Source organism: Styela clava, chromosome 9 (genome assembly GCF_964204865.1).
Source record: "Styela clava chromosome 9, kaStyClav1.hap1.2, whole genome shotgun sequence".
In the NCBI taxonomy this organism is placed as follows: domain Eukaryota; kingdom Metazoa; phylum Chordata; class Ascidiacea; order Stolidobranchia; family Styelidae; genus Styela; species Styela clava.
Window position 1 is genome coordinate 13,035,915 of NC_135258.1, and position 15,373 is coordinate 13,051,287.

General features: G+C 31.3%; 1 protein-coding gene across 1 annotated transcript; it reads left to right on the forward strand.

Annotated features, from left to right (window-relative positions):
- Positions 1–10,196: 10,196 nt before the first annotated feature.
- Positions 10,197–15,373, forward strand: LOC120339949 (uncharacterized). Its single transcript, XM_039408193.2, has 3 exons — positions 10,197–12,134; positions 13,569–13,756; positions 14,312–15,373. Exons 1-3 carry the CDS (start codon positions 11,066–11,068, stop codon positions 14,606–14,608), a joined length of 1,554 nt encoding a protein of 517 aa, XP_039264127.2. The 5' UTR covers positions 10,197–11,065; the 3' UTR covers positions 14,609–15,373.

The window sequence follows — 15,373 nt, forward strand, 5'->3', positions numbered from 1 at the left end:
CTTCCAGAATTGCACACCATTGTGACCTTGACAGCATAGCGTTTTTGACAAGTGTGTCTCAATCTGAACATGCAAAAATTATATTTAGACTAATTGATGCAATGTTGATGTACTTCGCTTTAAACGGTGTTTCATAACAACACGGGATGCGTAGCGTACAGTCCCATCTTTGTTCATAACCCCGTAAACATATTTTGCACATATGAGCCATAAAAACGTTTGCTGGTTTCAATAACAAACCGCTGAAGCAAAAATATATTTCAATTTTTTGTATTTGTTAATGTTTTCGTCACTTGTTTATAATTGTTATAAGAAAAGTAACAACAAAAAAAGAAAGAAAAATAAATTCACCCACATCTCCAACACGGAAGTAACATTGATGCAAAAATAATGTTGTGTCCTGACACCTTTAACGTGATATCAAAACGTTCTCTGAAAACTAAAGTGAAAATGAGGAAGTATACAATAACAAAAAGGTTGTTTGAGTCCAGCTCATTTTAACACTATGTTTTTATTGTTGCCATTTATGCAATGTCACTGTAGTAAACTTCAAAAACAAAACAAACACTCATCAATACCAAGAAAAAACATTCATCTAATACATGGTCCTGTGATGAAATGTAAGAAACGAATTGAAAGACGAACTGATAAAAAAAACTTTGGTCAAAAATTAGACCCATAATATAAGAGTCACTGAAAATTAACAAACATGTTTTTCAAATTGCTGCATTCTCAAACCACTATTTACCACTTTTACTGGTATAATCAATCTCTGATGTCACATTTCCGTAGAACTTTGATTTCAATTTCAAAACAAAAATATTTATTGATTTTGAGATAAATTTCTCCTTTTACAACTGAAAAGTCATTTTGTAATGTGCGTCATTTAAACGCCATTTGTTTATTTGTTAATCATGTAATGAGAATTTTTTATCAAGTGATAAATGGCCGCAAGCAATGTATTATAAGACGAATTTAAAGTCAAAATCTGTGAGTACAGGCTTTGCTTCACATTTCAATACATATGTTATTTTGCAGTGACATAGATTGCAATACCTAAATTATATAACGAAAGTTTTCTTGAGCTGCGATTTGGTTTTTAAAGATATTTAATATTTGCCGCTTCTTTCTTTCATTCATGCAATGTTGGTGAGATTTTAAGCGTGGTATTTGGTATTCGAAAACCTTTGTGCATATAAAATGATAAACTGGTTGAAAATCTCGAATCTGTGTATGTTTATATTTAATTTAAATGCCCATAACAGAACATCCAACATTATTTTAACGTAAGACTTAGTATACACTTGGAATAGTTGACAAAATTTGGTATTAGTTGTTTACAATGGAATGTTTTATTTAAATATTAGTTTTTCATCTGCATTAGGTAAAATGAGAATAGAAAACTAACATGATACTAAAAAAATAAGCAACAATCCAATCATTTTTGTGAAAGTTCAAATAAATCTTCTTAACAACCCGCAAAATCTATTTCATAGATAAAAATATTAAAATCATCTTCATTTTCAATTTTTTAGCACAGCATCATCTAACAAGGAAAGCATATCTAAATTTATGGAGGTGGAGTGTACACATTTTATGCAGTGATTAAAGCACTACGAATTATTCAATTTTATTACTTACTTCTCTACTTACATACATATTTTGCAAAAAATATTAAATCAAGCCTGTTTCATTTCATTGTAAAGATGGGAGAAATTTGATGGGATGTAAAATATTTGACGTATTTGAACCGTATATTCTCCTTGAGTCTTTGTGAGTAAATAAATAAAAATAACACATTGGAATATATTTAAATTGTTTGAACAAGCAAAGTGGTGAATGTCATTTCCTAACAATTTATCGATGAGACAATTTACCTTAGTTGCGTGCCAAGAAAGCATTTTACTGAATTTATCAAAAATTACTAAAATTGGAATAATGTTAAATCGCCATGAAAACGACCAAATTTTCACTGATCTACGCAATCTAAGTATATTTGTTGCAATTTATATCAATAATTTAATAATTCTAAACAATTTTCGCAAATTCGGACGGAAATTTCATGCCGTAGTTCAAGACCAAAACATCAAAGGGAAACGAGGTAATTTTGAGTATTAATAGTAAAAATGGTAAAATCCATAAATTTTGAGGTTCAATGAAAAAAAAAATCAGAAATCATCAAATACAAACTTGAAACTGCTGTTGTAAGTAGGGTAAGACACCTTCATCATATCCGAGTTTTGATTTTAATTCCTAGTTTTAAAACGCAGCGTGGGTTCAATTTCGACCCAGAACTAGTTTACGACATCATTTGACTGAAATCAATAGTATACAAAGTTGGTTATCTTTGTCCTGTGGGCTAAATGCCTGTCACGCAATACTTCTTCTAGTGACTTCTAGTATATGGTATTAGTATATCTAGTATATGACTTCTAGTATATGGTATCGTATTATAATAGACTTTTTTGCTTATTTCCGTATCATTGGCCAATCAGCAAGATGCCAAAGGTGACGTAACAATTGAAATTTTGGAAACAGCCCGTACACATTTCTTCAGTCAGAGAAATTTTCAGACATGGTTGTGGACATTAGCTTATTTTCCTGGTATTGCTATATATTTGTTTGTTTTTAATTGCGTTTCCGAAATCCAGGAATAAATTAAATACATTTATGGTCGTTTTGTTTCTTGAGAAATCTTAGTTTAGTTGCAGTAGTCAAAAATTAGTCCATAAAAACAGTAATAGACTACGCTACAATTGACTATCAGCAATTTTAAATGGCAAGTGGTAGAATATTTTAAATCAAAATACTGGTTACGAGTTAACCGATTTTTAAGCGCAAACCCGCGAAACGCGCATTAAAAATTTGCGTATCAACAATTTTGCATTGGGAAAGTATAGAAACATTTTTATTTGGTCAATGGTTGGCGAAACATCAACACAATAGAATCATTGATGTTTTGCACAATATGTACCTAGTATTACATTAGCATGATTGAACCCAATTGAATTTTGAAACAACATTCCCAATTTAACTTTTTAGTGATCTTATCATGGTCATTTATTTGTTCCTTGTGTATTCAATATCAATTGAAACGTTTTTTGTTATAAATGTCTTGTGAGCATTTAGTCTTTTTCTTTATTTATCGGGACGATTCATTGATTACTTTTGAGATTGCACATATCATGACTAATTCAAATTATCATCATTTTTTTTTATTATCATACAATTTCCTGTGTGTAACCTATAACTCGAATGAGGTATAGAAATTCTTGGCAAGATACTGTGGATTCTAGACAAAAATTGTTTTTCAAACAATGGTCTGTCTATGGGCTAAATGGTTGAAAATTCTACATTTGTTAATTATATGATGTAACGGCACACGCTTTCCTCGACTTCTTGACTTTTGAAAGTCATTTACTACCAAATGGTATGTTTTTCTAACCGCAGAATTTCGGAGTTATTCATCGACAATTATATATAGATATTTTTTAAATTTTCAAATCCTCGACTTTGCACGCGATACTTTCTCGATTTCCTGGTAATTGCGTGATATCTTCAATTTTGGTTCGTACCAAATCCTAAACTATATTTTTGACCCAGAAATAATTAGCTAATTAATATGTTATTAGAGCTAAATATACATTTAATACATGTTCGATTGTGGGGTCACAAAAGATTTAATTAGCAGATAATTACACAGAAAATCGCTTCAAAGGATTGTGCACTGTTCCAGGTGCTAATCTACTAATTAATTAACCATTGTTTATAGTTCAGTAACTTGGTATTGTTAATAATCGGTGGAAATGGAACTTAAAATAACTTGGTGGACAATTTATATATTCCAATTTTGATTTTTGGCGGTAAATAATTTTGTCATATCTTTAAAGATTGTTCTATATTTTTTTTTATAAAAGATTGTACACTTTTCAGTACGGAACAGAAAAACATTGCCTATTGTAATTTTAACCAAGGTAGAAAATTGATTACCTGTTTAAAGAACATACTAAAATTAGCTTAAAGTTGACACATGGGTTGTTTTATTTTTTGTTTAACTGTTTGCACGTACTCGCTTCATATTATGTGACTGATTCAATATGTGGCTGCACTGATTTTGGATATTTCTGGAAAATTTGATTATTCAAAAAAATGATTAACACAATAGATCACTATCTCGTTTTTACAAAACAGGAAAAATTCCGAAAGATGTCATGATCGACTCACCATATTGTTAACAATATTTAAAGACATGATAATATTTCTCCTGTCGTATTAAACACTCATTCATTTCAATTTGATTATGTGATTGAATACTCAGTTCATCTGCACCTGCCCATAGTCTAGCTCCGGGTTAAAACCGAAAACAAAACATGTGACGTCACAATATTTTACCTCATTAAAGGTGATCGGCAATTGTCGGCATATCTTACGCGGTAATTGGTGTAATATAACCTTCAATAAATAAACAAACAATTATAGCAAGTAATTTCTGATAATGCCGTCGCATTCAGTTTTCAGAACAAGTTTGAGCGCTCCGTACTTCACAAGTTCGCCATTATCAAGTTATATTTCGAAGGAATCAATTGCCAACTCAAGATGGGAAGTACTCACTCAAAAACCAAACACTAACTCCAACTATATGATGATTGATAGAGTAAAATCGATAACATGTTTTCTCTTAACCACAAGTCAATTCCAGTTTCTAACTAACACAAAATGAATCCTAATAATTTCTTAAAGTCTCAAAATGCAGGCTCAATAAGGCTTCATTCGGACAAACATTGAAAACCCGTTGGTCGAACCAAAATATTGGAAACACTCCATTCGTCCCGAATAGAGTCAATTTGGTTCAGCATCAAAAGAATACGTGACATAAATATTGATCAATCAATGCTTTATAAAACTCCTTTAACCTAAACACCAAAATAATATCATTCCAGTACTCTCCAACGGAAACGATAATTAGAATACCTTTTAAGAATAACTATCCGGATACGAAGCGGACATTTGTGGTTAAATGAGAAATTAATGAAGGTAAATTATTTACTAATTATGATTTAATGTAAATTCCAAAAAAAATTCTTCTTTTAATTGAAAATTAAACGAAAAATTTCTTTGAATATAATCTTATTTTCATAGTACATAAACTCATTACTACTTTATTTTTACTAAAAATGATTTTGGCCGTTCAACAAAGTTTGTTTATACTATGTAATAATTTATAATGAAAGGTATATGAATATATGAAAGAAATGTAATTTTAATATCGTATCTCCCTGTTGTTATACCGAGCATAAAACATAGTTCGATAGCTATATCTTTGGCAATGACCGAGTAAAAATATTTGATATTTTGATTATTTCTAACAGTAAAAGCTAGACTAAAAAAAAGGGTTACAAATATCAAAGGTACAGTTATATTTGCGACACTTAAGAAAACAAATTATCTATAAAGAGAAATCATATCGTAATGGTCAGTGAATGTCCGAATTGACCTAAACCCGTGAAATGTGTCAGTGGTGATGATTATGGTGTCAACTAATAAAAGTAAATTAAATATGACCCGCCGTTCATAAGAAACTTTTGATGTTACGATTTCGAGAAAGGTTTGTATTTAGATTTTCAAAATATAATTATAATTGTAAATGACGTTGATGTACCGGTTTTTCAGTAGCTATATAAAAAGTAATAAAATCGTATCAATAAATCATTTCCTCAAATACGAACTCATCATAGTCTCAATATTATATTTTGAGAGCTCATTTACACAAAAAAAATGTTAAGCAAATACCAAGAGTGAATCGAGAAATATCCCATGTGTTTACTCACCAATATAAAATAGCCAGCAATCACAGCCAAAGTTTAGTCCTGTGTTGCTGTTAGCAAAACTGAACTATCTTATAACAAAACGATATGAGTGAGAAAAGAAACAAAATGGCCACAAATAGATTTTTGATATATTTCATATTTTAAATAAAATTGGACATAACTTGCACTGCCGGGACTGATATTAGAAACAGTTAGCCTATGAATTCATTATCAACGCTTATGATATCCAAATTTTTACCTTAATAATTATCATATGTGACGTGTTAATGACATCTCATAATTAGTTAAACTGGTATTATAACTCTAAATTATGCACATAATTATGAACAACATTTAGAACAACTCAATTCAAACTATTCTCTACATATTTTAAGATGAGATGCACCAAACATATTTGTTTGATAAATCGGATACAAATGATTTATACAACGAGCTAACAACTGAAATTTTTTGTAAATTTGATTTATTTATTTCATAGCAAAAACAAATCGTTTAAACTTTGAAAAGTTCAAAACGAGATCTCTTATCGAACAAAAATCGCTGTTAATATGAGGAAGATAATGTAACATGAGAATATGGCAACAATAAATTTCGTGCAATTTTTAACTAATGCTGAAAATTATTGAGAATCTGGACGCTTGCCCGTCATTTGATAGGCCCAATTTGACTTAGATAGGAGATACGATGAAAATATTCAGACCGCTAAATGGTAACACTAAACTTTCATTATGAAACCCACAAGCTCTAATATAAAATAATAATGCATTTATTTAATAGTTTTTCGTATAGAGTTGCATATTTATATATAGTGGGTGAATTTTTACGTTTTGCTCTTGTTCTGGGTGAAGATGTTTTATCATGAAAATTGGTGAACATTTATCAGAAGGCAAAATGAGTGAACACATACTAATATGACGGCTAGAAAAGTAGTTATCCATTTGTCAACAACTTGTAGTCAATATCTGGGCTTCGTTGTATAACAGGTAGATTGCATTTTGATTCAACTTCGAGACCTTGTTACTTTCTTTATACAAAAGAGAAGAAAAAATCCAACAATATAATAAAGGATTTTGATATTCAAACCAAGTTTTATGAATTTTTCCAATCGCAAAAACAAGCTGACGAAGGCGCGTTTACAGGATAATTCGTCAAACATCCAATACAATACATCTAATGTTGATTTTCAGTTCTCTCCAAACTAAATCATTCTCAATAATTTAGCGAGCGCTAAGAATGAATGTACCTGTGAAAACTTAATTATAAACTCGAAAGTGAGAATAGGCGTATCAAATTTTCATTTCAAACAATATTAAAAAAAAAATTCAACATGGGAAACCTTATAACTTTTCGCATGAAGTGAATTCAAGTGATATTTAAAACTTATGAAGATATCAAAAACCTTATGAATTATCCGGTTAGATTACAAACACTAATAATATGTTTGTTTTTTTTTATAAATTTTCGGAATTTCATCGAGACGACGACACCTACAATTATTTAAATTTCTTAAACATGAAGTTTTTAAGTATGTACTATACATGAATCGTTGTTGTAAACGATAATCCACGCATATTACATATATGGCAAAGTAATCTAAATAGGAAATAAAATAATACGGATTGACGTTATACGTGATAATCGTTTCCAGTAACGGCAGATGTTTATTCAAAATTACCTTTACATGTGATAACATTACAAAACGGTGTAATCCTTTATGACTTATCTAAATATACTTTTTGTTTATAGAACAATTTGTTTGTTATGTTTATTAATGGTTTATCAAGAGAAGTTGGCGTGGTAAGAGATATTCTGTACAAGGAAATAAACATTTTGATATGGATTAGTTCAATACTTCAAAGAACTTGTTAAGTCTAAGTAGGGTACTTGATTACATCATAATATTATATTGTTCAACATGCAAGCTGTCAGTTTATGGGAAATTATATTTTCTATCTAAAAATACAGATTCTTGAACTGTTTTCAAAGCTGCATATGGGTAGCTCAAAAGTGAATATATGTCTCAATATTTTTCGATAACAATGAGTGTGGAAACGAAATCATACAACCTTACATTCTGCGTTAGCCCTACTAAAATTCACGTGACAGCTTGAAAATCAGAGCTTTTTTGTAAAAAATTGCCAAAGCAAATCAAATCGCGTCAGTCGTGGGCGAGAGTGGATTTAAACGTTCACAGACTCGATAACCGTATATGGATATTTTACTTGAGTAAAGAAAATAAATTTATAAAATGGAATTGTACTTTCATCGCTGTTATTAATAGAGGGTTGATTTATTTCTTTGTTTCATAATAATGAAAATAAATGAACAAGATGAAAGTATGACACTTGACATAATATTTTCAAGTGACGCAGTTCATCAAGATATCATTGGAATAGTCACATTAAATATTTTACTATGATTAGACTCTTCTAGTTTAAAACAATCATTCGCCATTTCGAATTCATCAAACGACACAAGCGACGTTATTTTTGCCATAAATGCGACAATTTTCGAAATTTAATGTTTTTATGTGCATAAAATTATTACTAACGTTACTTAAAATTATGGAATAAAATTAGTACAAACGCTTTGAAGTATTTTAAAATGCGATACCCGGCTTTAGTACAGTGAGCCTGCATGTTTTACAAAGAATTTGAGAAAAAGCTCCGCTTCACTAATGACAACTTCAGGTCAAATAGAATTTATATTCATTTTTCTTAATCTGAACTAAAAACACAAGAAAATATTTCAAAAGGACATATTCCAAGTCTGGCAACTGGGATTTACTTTTCAGCAGATCGCATCTTTCCTTGTTGGGTCCTACATAAAATAAGATGTGTAAGAGGGCCATTTTGGTACCTGTAACAACTCCTATTTCCCATTAGTGGCGAAATTAAACCCGCTATGAAGGATATAAAGATAGACTACAAGCAGTGTAACGTTACTCAACTAATGGTATACTCTCGGGCCTTCGCGTGAACCACAGCAATTGTTGTGACTTAATTTACAGTAGTTATAATGTCGTGGAGGTTGATTTCGAGGCGGTTAAATTCAAGTGTAGCCTACCAAGTGCTGACTTGCATCTATAGGACGAAAACTTCCATTAAAGAAAAATGAGTGAACTCATCTCGTTTAGTCTGATAAAACATGAACAATATTTAGTTTCATTTCATTGAGTTAAACAGTAACTAAGGTTATTCTATTGATTCATTACGAAATTTAATAGTAAAAACAATTAAAGTAAAAATGCGTCTCTAAAATACCAAAACTATTTCAATATTCATGAAAATATGTTGTGTGTATGATTCAGTTGTTTTTCCCACTCAAAAAATTATACAGGACGTGTCACATTACTTCCGACGATATTTTATCTAGCATCCACTTTTCGCTATTAATATTGTATTGCAGGGAAGTTCAAGTTACGTTGACGACCCAAAGATGATGATATAATATAGTTTAATAACAAGTATTTTCGGACAAAACGAATCATTCCCATTACGACATATTGGAAGATATGGCGGTGTGATGAAACACTGCGCTTCCAACTCAATTATTAAGCGTAACATTACACCCACTAAATCAACTATTCCATACTAAATTAAATATGGCGACTATCGCTACATCGTGCCATCGAGTAATCTCTATCATGTGTTATACAAGAAAAGAAGAAACGAGTTATACCAAGAAGAACAAGTGCTGAACATTGGCGGAACTCGCATCCTTTGTGAATTAGCATGTCTCTCTCTCATATTAGAAACTCCGACTAGATTTGTACCTGATATCTTCGTGTTACTCATATCTCATATTCAATATGACAGACTTGTATAAGATATTTGGAACGAATTCTTATAATTTTCATCTGTTTCGTTTTTAATATTTTCACCGATAGTATGAATAAATAAGCTTTTTTAGTTAAGCTCTCCGTTAAAAATCTGTGTGATCCCTTCATCATTTAAAATTATTTTTTATTCAAATTTGTTGAATACACTATCATCGCCGAATTCAAAACATTATACCAAGGAATCCAACACAGTAGGCGACATTAGTACGGGTGATAAGTTTCATTTTTATGCTATCTACAAATATTTCTGATTTCGATTATCTTGTCTAGATATCGCTTTTGTCAAAAATGTAAAGTAAAAACAAAGAGATAACAATTGTCGTTGGTCGGATATGTAAACGAACCCGTCGACAAAAACTTTGCCCGGAGAGATAATGCGAGACATAAAATTCCGCGGCTTGAGAAAAAGGGATTGAGTACGGGTAAGAACGGAATGAAGTCGTGGTGTTTAAATAGACGATTTCCTTCGGGCGAGTTTCATTACTATATAAATTCATCTCAAGTCGACATAATTTTTAGTAAATTATATCAATTTTATAAATTGTTTTTCGCATTTAATTTTACTCTTCGCGTTCTGTATAAAAATTCTTAATTAAAGCACAGTAGCAAACGGTCAGGCAAAATTGGACAGGGCAGTCAACTAGTAGTGATATTGAAAGCGGCCACTGACATGCTAAGATTATATATATATATTTATTCCTGATAAACAGTGTTAATATTGCCTTGCATAATACTAGAAACAGTTAGGTTTTTCTTTCAAGACAATAGTCAGAACAGTGGCGAAACAAAACTCTGATATGGACAGATGCGAACCTATTCGAGTGTGGTAGATTAGTCGAAATCGTTAGTGACTGAGTAAACTCTTAATACAGATCATATGTGGAATAAACTAATTAACTTATAATATAAATTGAATAGAATAAGCTTGGCTGGTCCTCAATTGTTGTCAATTTTTTTGTATGTAAACTATTTGTTCGTTATGTCCATTTGAACTCATCAAAGGAATCTAAAAATAATTATGATTACACGATTATGCGGTGTCAGGTGCAAAAATTTGAGGGTCACGTTTTTGTTTGTACTAAATGTGTGTTATGCTTGAAAAAACTAAGATACTAGCAAGTCATAGGTCCGCTACGGGTAATAAAATATTCATACGGGCCGTTTGGAAGGCGTGAATGTTTTAAAATAATGTCCTCGCAAAATTGTAAAGATAATTGGATGTTTATCCTCCAATCTTTTTGCGTTGCTTAACAAAACATCAACTCATCTCTCATTTTGTTGTTCAGCAGTTGAAAAAGTAAAATTCAAATTTTAATCGAGGGTGAGAACAATTTTCTAGAATTATAATACGCTTAAACGACGTCGAAGTTACGCAGTAAAAGAGCGAAAAGTCACGATGCTTATAAGCCCAAATCATCCGGGTGCAGTCGTCATACCTTCACACAATATGGCAAAGACAAAGCTGGGATTCGACATTGCTTCTCTGGTTGCCAGCGATGATAAAGACAGATTAGATCATTTGAAAAACAAAAAATCTATATTTGTTTCTGCCTTTGGTAAGTCAGGAAGAAATTCACTACATGAGAGACATCATCCATACATGAATGGAAACGTTGAACAATTTCATCGCAACCGCGAAGAAAAGTTTAACAAAGATGCGGCAAAACACTTTAGTCAGTCATTAATGCATACGAGCTTTGATAATGCACAAGAAACCCAAGAAGAAAGAAAAAATAGAAAGAGTAAAGACTGGAATAGAGATAGAGCAGATTCCTGGTCAAACTCCTCAAGTTCTCCGCTTGGTCGAAGACAATCTACAGATAAAGATATGTATGTAAGAGAAAATGGAACATTTACAACTAGAGATTCTCCGCCAAAGATCAATCGTACTTCGCACCTTCCATTTTCAGTATCACCACCTCAAGCCCATTCAAATAAACATCGCGCATCTCTGTCGCCTCGGAGCGATATTTCCTCCAATTCGAACGGACCTGACGTAGAAGACAAAAAATCGCGTTCTATGTTACCAGTGCTACCTATTTCGCATCAAACTACATCGCCAAGCGGAAGTGATCTACGACATACCTCTCCGAACTCTAACCAATTCTTTTCTGGCCCACTACCTTCTCCGGTAGGATGTCTATCGATATCCCCTCAAGGACATATGCACCCGATGGCCCATGCGCCCACTGATGGACCAGGTAACATGATGGACCGAATTTTATTTCGAGCGGCTGCTGCTGCCGCGGCGGGAATTGGCGGTGGTTCACAAGAGCAAAGTTTGCCTCCGGTATCCATACCACACACGTATATGCCGTCATTACCACCAAATCCAGCGGCAATGATGCCCATGGACTCAATGATGGGCGCATCAATGAGAAACCCGTTTCTTCCAGGTGCTCCACCACCATTCAATCCATGGCTTATGAGGCAGGGAAGAAGTCTTCATCCAGCACCGTTTGCCGGTAATTAATATTTTTATTTTAATCCCAAAATTCAGTATTTTTATCAAAATGTATATTTTCAAAAATTATAATTAAAATAGGGGAATGGGCAAGCTCACCTAAATATTCATGCCGAACTCTAACCATCTTTTTATTTCTCGAATAATATATTTTCTTAAAAGTTCATAATAAAATTTTCGTCGTCAAAAAACACTTTATCAAGATAATGCCAATTTCTTTGAAACTAAAATTAATTACAGCCTGACAACGTAGCTACCAAATGCCTCGATGATATAAATTACTCTACGTCTTTCAATTACGATTTTCAAACACAATTTTAAAAATCTGCCGTCGTATTATTGGTAATAAAAACAACTCGTTAAAGATATTCTTTCAAAAGATCACTAACAAAAAATTCATAAATTCACCCTAATTTAAATAGTATATGTATTTGTACTTACGTAAACTTATGCGGCTCTCATTCAAAGTCCCATCTTTTTTTATGATAAATTTTATTATACGAATTATTCAATCGTTTAATTTAATGAAAAAAATTGAAGTACTTTTATTCTTTATAATGTTTTATATTTGCCGTGTATTTTTAACAGTGATATTTTTGGAAGTGTTTCAAACCGAACTTCGATTTTCAAACCTATAATTAATCATTTTATTAATTAAGAATTATATTCGAAATCATTTGCTTTCCAAAACCGAAACATGTCAAAAATGGATTTACAAAAATTCGTACTGAAAACTGTTTATCGTCCAAAGAAAAATTTCAAGTGGCGTCTATTTATTATAGTTCACGAATAATTACATATTTGATCGGCACTTCTTGACATTGTCGGCGGTGAAAACGTTTCAAAAATCGGGCAGCGAAATATAATAAAATGGCGGCTATGAAAACCTGCCACTCAGCGAATGAAAAATGAGATGCTACATAGTTCCATAACAAAGTTCGCGAGTCGAGCTGCCAATTACAATTTTTATCATGAATTTAGAAAATTTAAAAAATATCATATGGTATGATATTTAAAATTTTAATTAATATCAAAGATTATTATAGTTCAATTGTTAACTACATTTAATATGGTATTATTTCAAATGAATCAATTTTTTTTTATTTTATACCCAATAAATATCAGTAAATATTAAAGTGGATTATCGTTGTATTCAAATTTTATCTATGTATATATATGTATATATATATATGCATTTTATGCATTGGGCGTCTATATCAAACGAGAAAAAAATCACAGAAAACAATAATTAAAATATATTAAATAATCGCCCAAACTTGAATATGATAATCCATACAAATTAATTTAAAAGTTTTGCAGATATGAGGTATCGCTTGACTTGTTGTTTAAAGCGACGTGTAAAATTTGTTAATACGGTCATATAGAATATGGCATTCAAAATTTTGTTGACAATAACATTTTTCTGTTTTTTTAGATCCTTTACTGCGAGCCCGTTTCGGGTTTTTGATGTCAAATCCTTTTCATCGTAAACCGAAAAGAATAAGGACTGCATTTACACCGGCTCAGCTTCTACGCTTAGAACATGAATTTGACAAAAATCATTATGTAGTTGGTGCTGAAAGAAAACAACTTGCAAGTTCCTTAAAGTTATCTGAAACACAGGTAATAGTGCTAAACCATTATCGAAAGAGTTTGAATCTTTTAAAGATTCATAGGAGATTAGAAGTACAATGAGAAAATTTACTTGCAAGTATGGTAGCATGGTTACAATTTATATATCCACATTTTTAAATCATAAATAGACCATCTACGTCGTAAAGAAATTGATTATGATAATAATGCTTCAATGTATACAAAACGTTAATACATATTTGGTATTATTTTAGACTTTAAATTGAAATTCTTCATTAGTAATGTAGACTTCTGTGAAAAGTTCGACTTGAAAAAATTGTGAATAAAACCAATTATGCACCAATAAATGTATCAAAATATCAAAACCAGATGTGTCAATTCGTTTAAAAATATATTAATTATTGATTACTGGTCGGTTATAGCTTTCTTCGTTATTCAGAGCTTGGAAACAATAAATTAGTTCACTATTACGATTTCCGACGACGACTGGTAATCTAACCAGAGGTCATGGTTTTTAAGATAATTATGTTTTTTCCATCTATCTCTTCAAGGCAAACACGAAGAAAATTCTTTTCTTTTTTCCAGGTCAAAGTATGGTTTCAAAATCGTCGTACAAAATACAAAAGACAGAAAATCGAAGAAAAAGCTGCCGGAAGGAAACATAAATCGGAACCAACTGACGAAATTGAAGAACCCGATGAAATTGAACTGAACGAAGAAGATGAAGCAGAAATTGACAGGGAAGAAGAAGAATACGAAAGAATGCGTCAGCAACAACAGCAGGACCGGATTATTGGAAATAGAAATAATTCATCAGATAATTTAATAAACTCACATCAAATTCATATCAAGAAAGAGAAATCGGATGAAGAAGTGTTTTGAAATGGCAGTGGCAATATTCATTCAGAATACCTAACTGAACTAATAGTATTTTCCAGTAAAAGTTACAAAAACCAATGCATCAGTTGGATTTACCCGAATAAACAAAGTGTGTCCTAAACAAAATCAAAAAATTGATTCAATGAGAAAATGAGTTGCATTATTTGAGAGTTTTATTGTTTTTGAAGCTTTTTATGCCTTCATTTTATAATATGCTTTTTAGAGTTACCCACTGAGTGAGATCGCGGAGAGTCAGAAGTATATCTGCTTTAGTCTTACGATTTCTCAATATGCAGGACCGAATTGTATTTATAAAATGATCTCGAATAGGAAAGTTATTCCAGATATAGAAATGCTGTTTCTTTGCAGATTCAACCAAAAGAGAAATAAGACTGAAAAATTTTGTACTTTTTTCACATTTGTCACTGTTCCGATAAGCATTATTTTTATCATTACAATTTTTCACTTTCTTATTTTTTTATTATTTCATTTAATATCATGTCATCATTTTTTATCGTTATTTTTTCTATTTCGTTTGTCATTGTCAAACAATTGTTTTGTTATTACGTATTTTCATTCGAATTCAACCATGATTTGAATCATGGAGTCAAAAATTATTTATTTATGTACAGTCAAGCATGGTGCATAGATCGCAAAGACCATAATTTTTAGAATGTTATGATAGTTATTACTACTGTGGATTCATTTTCAGTGAAAACCTCTAGGCATTTCTAAAATATACAAAAATTACAAAACATTGCTGTTTTA

What these genes read in the sequence shown, in the direction of transcription:
- LOC120339949 (XM_039408193.2), top strand. Translation starts at nt 11,066, where the DNA reads ATGCTTATAAGCCCAAATCATCCGGGTGCAGTCGTCATACCTTCACAC. An exon ending in TCATCCAGCACCGTTTGCCG is followed by an intron (nt 12,135 to 13,568) that starts GTAATTAATATT and finishes CTGTTTTTTTAG; the next exon opens with ATCCTTTACTGCGAGCCCGT. An exon ending in TAAAGTTATCTGAAACACAG is followed by an intron (nt 13,757 to 14,311) that starts GTAATAGTGCTA and finishes TCTTTTTTCCAG; the next exon opens with GTCAAAGTATGGTTTCAAAA.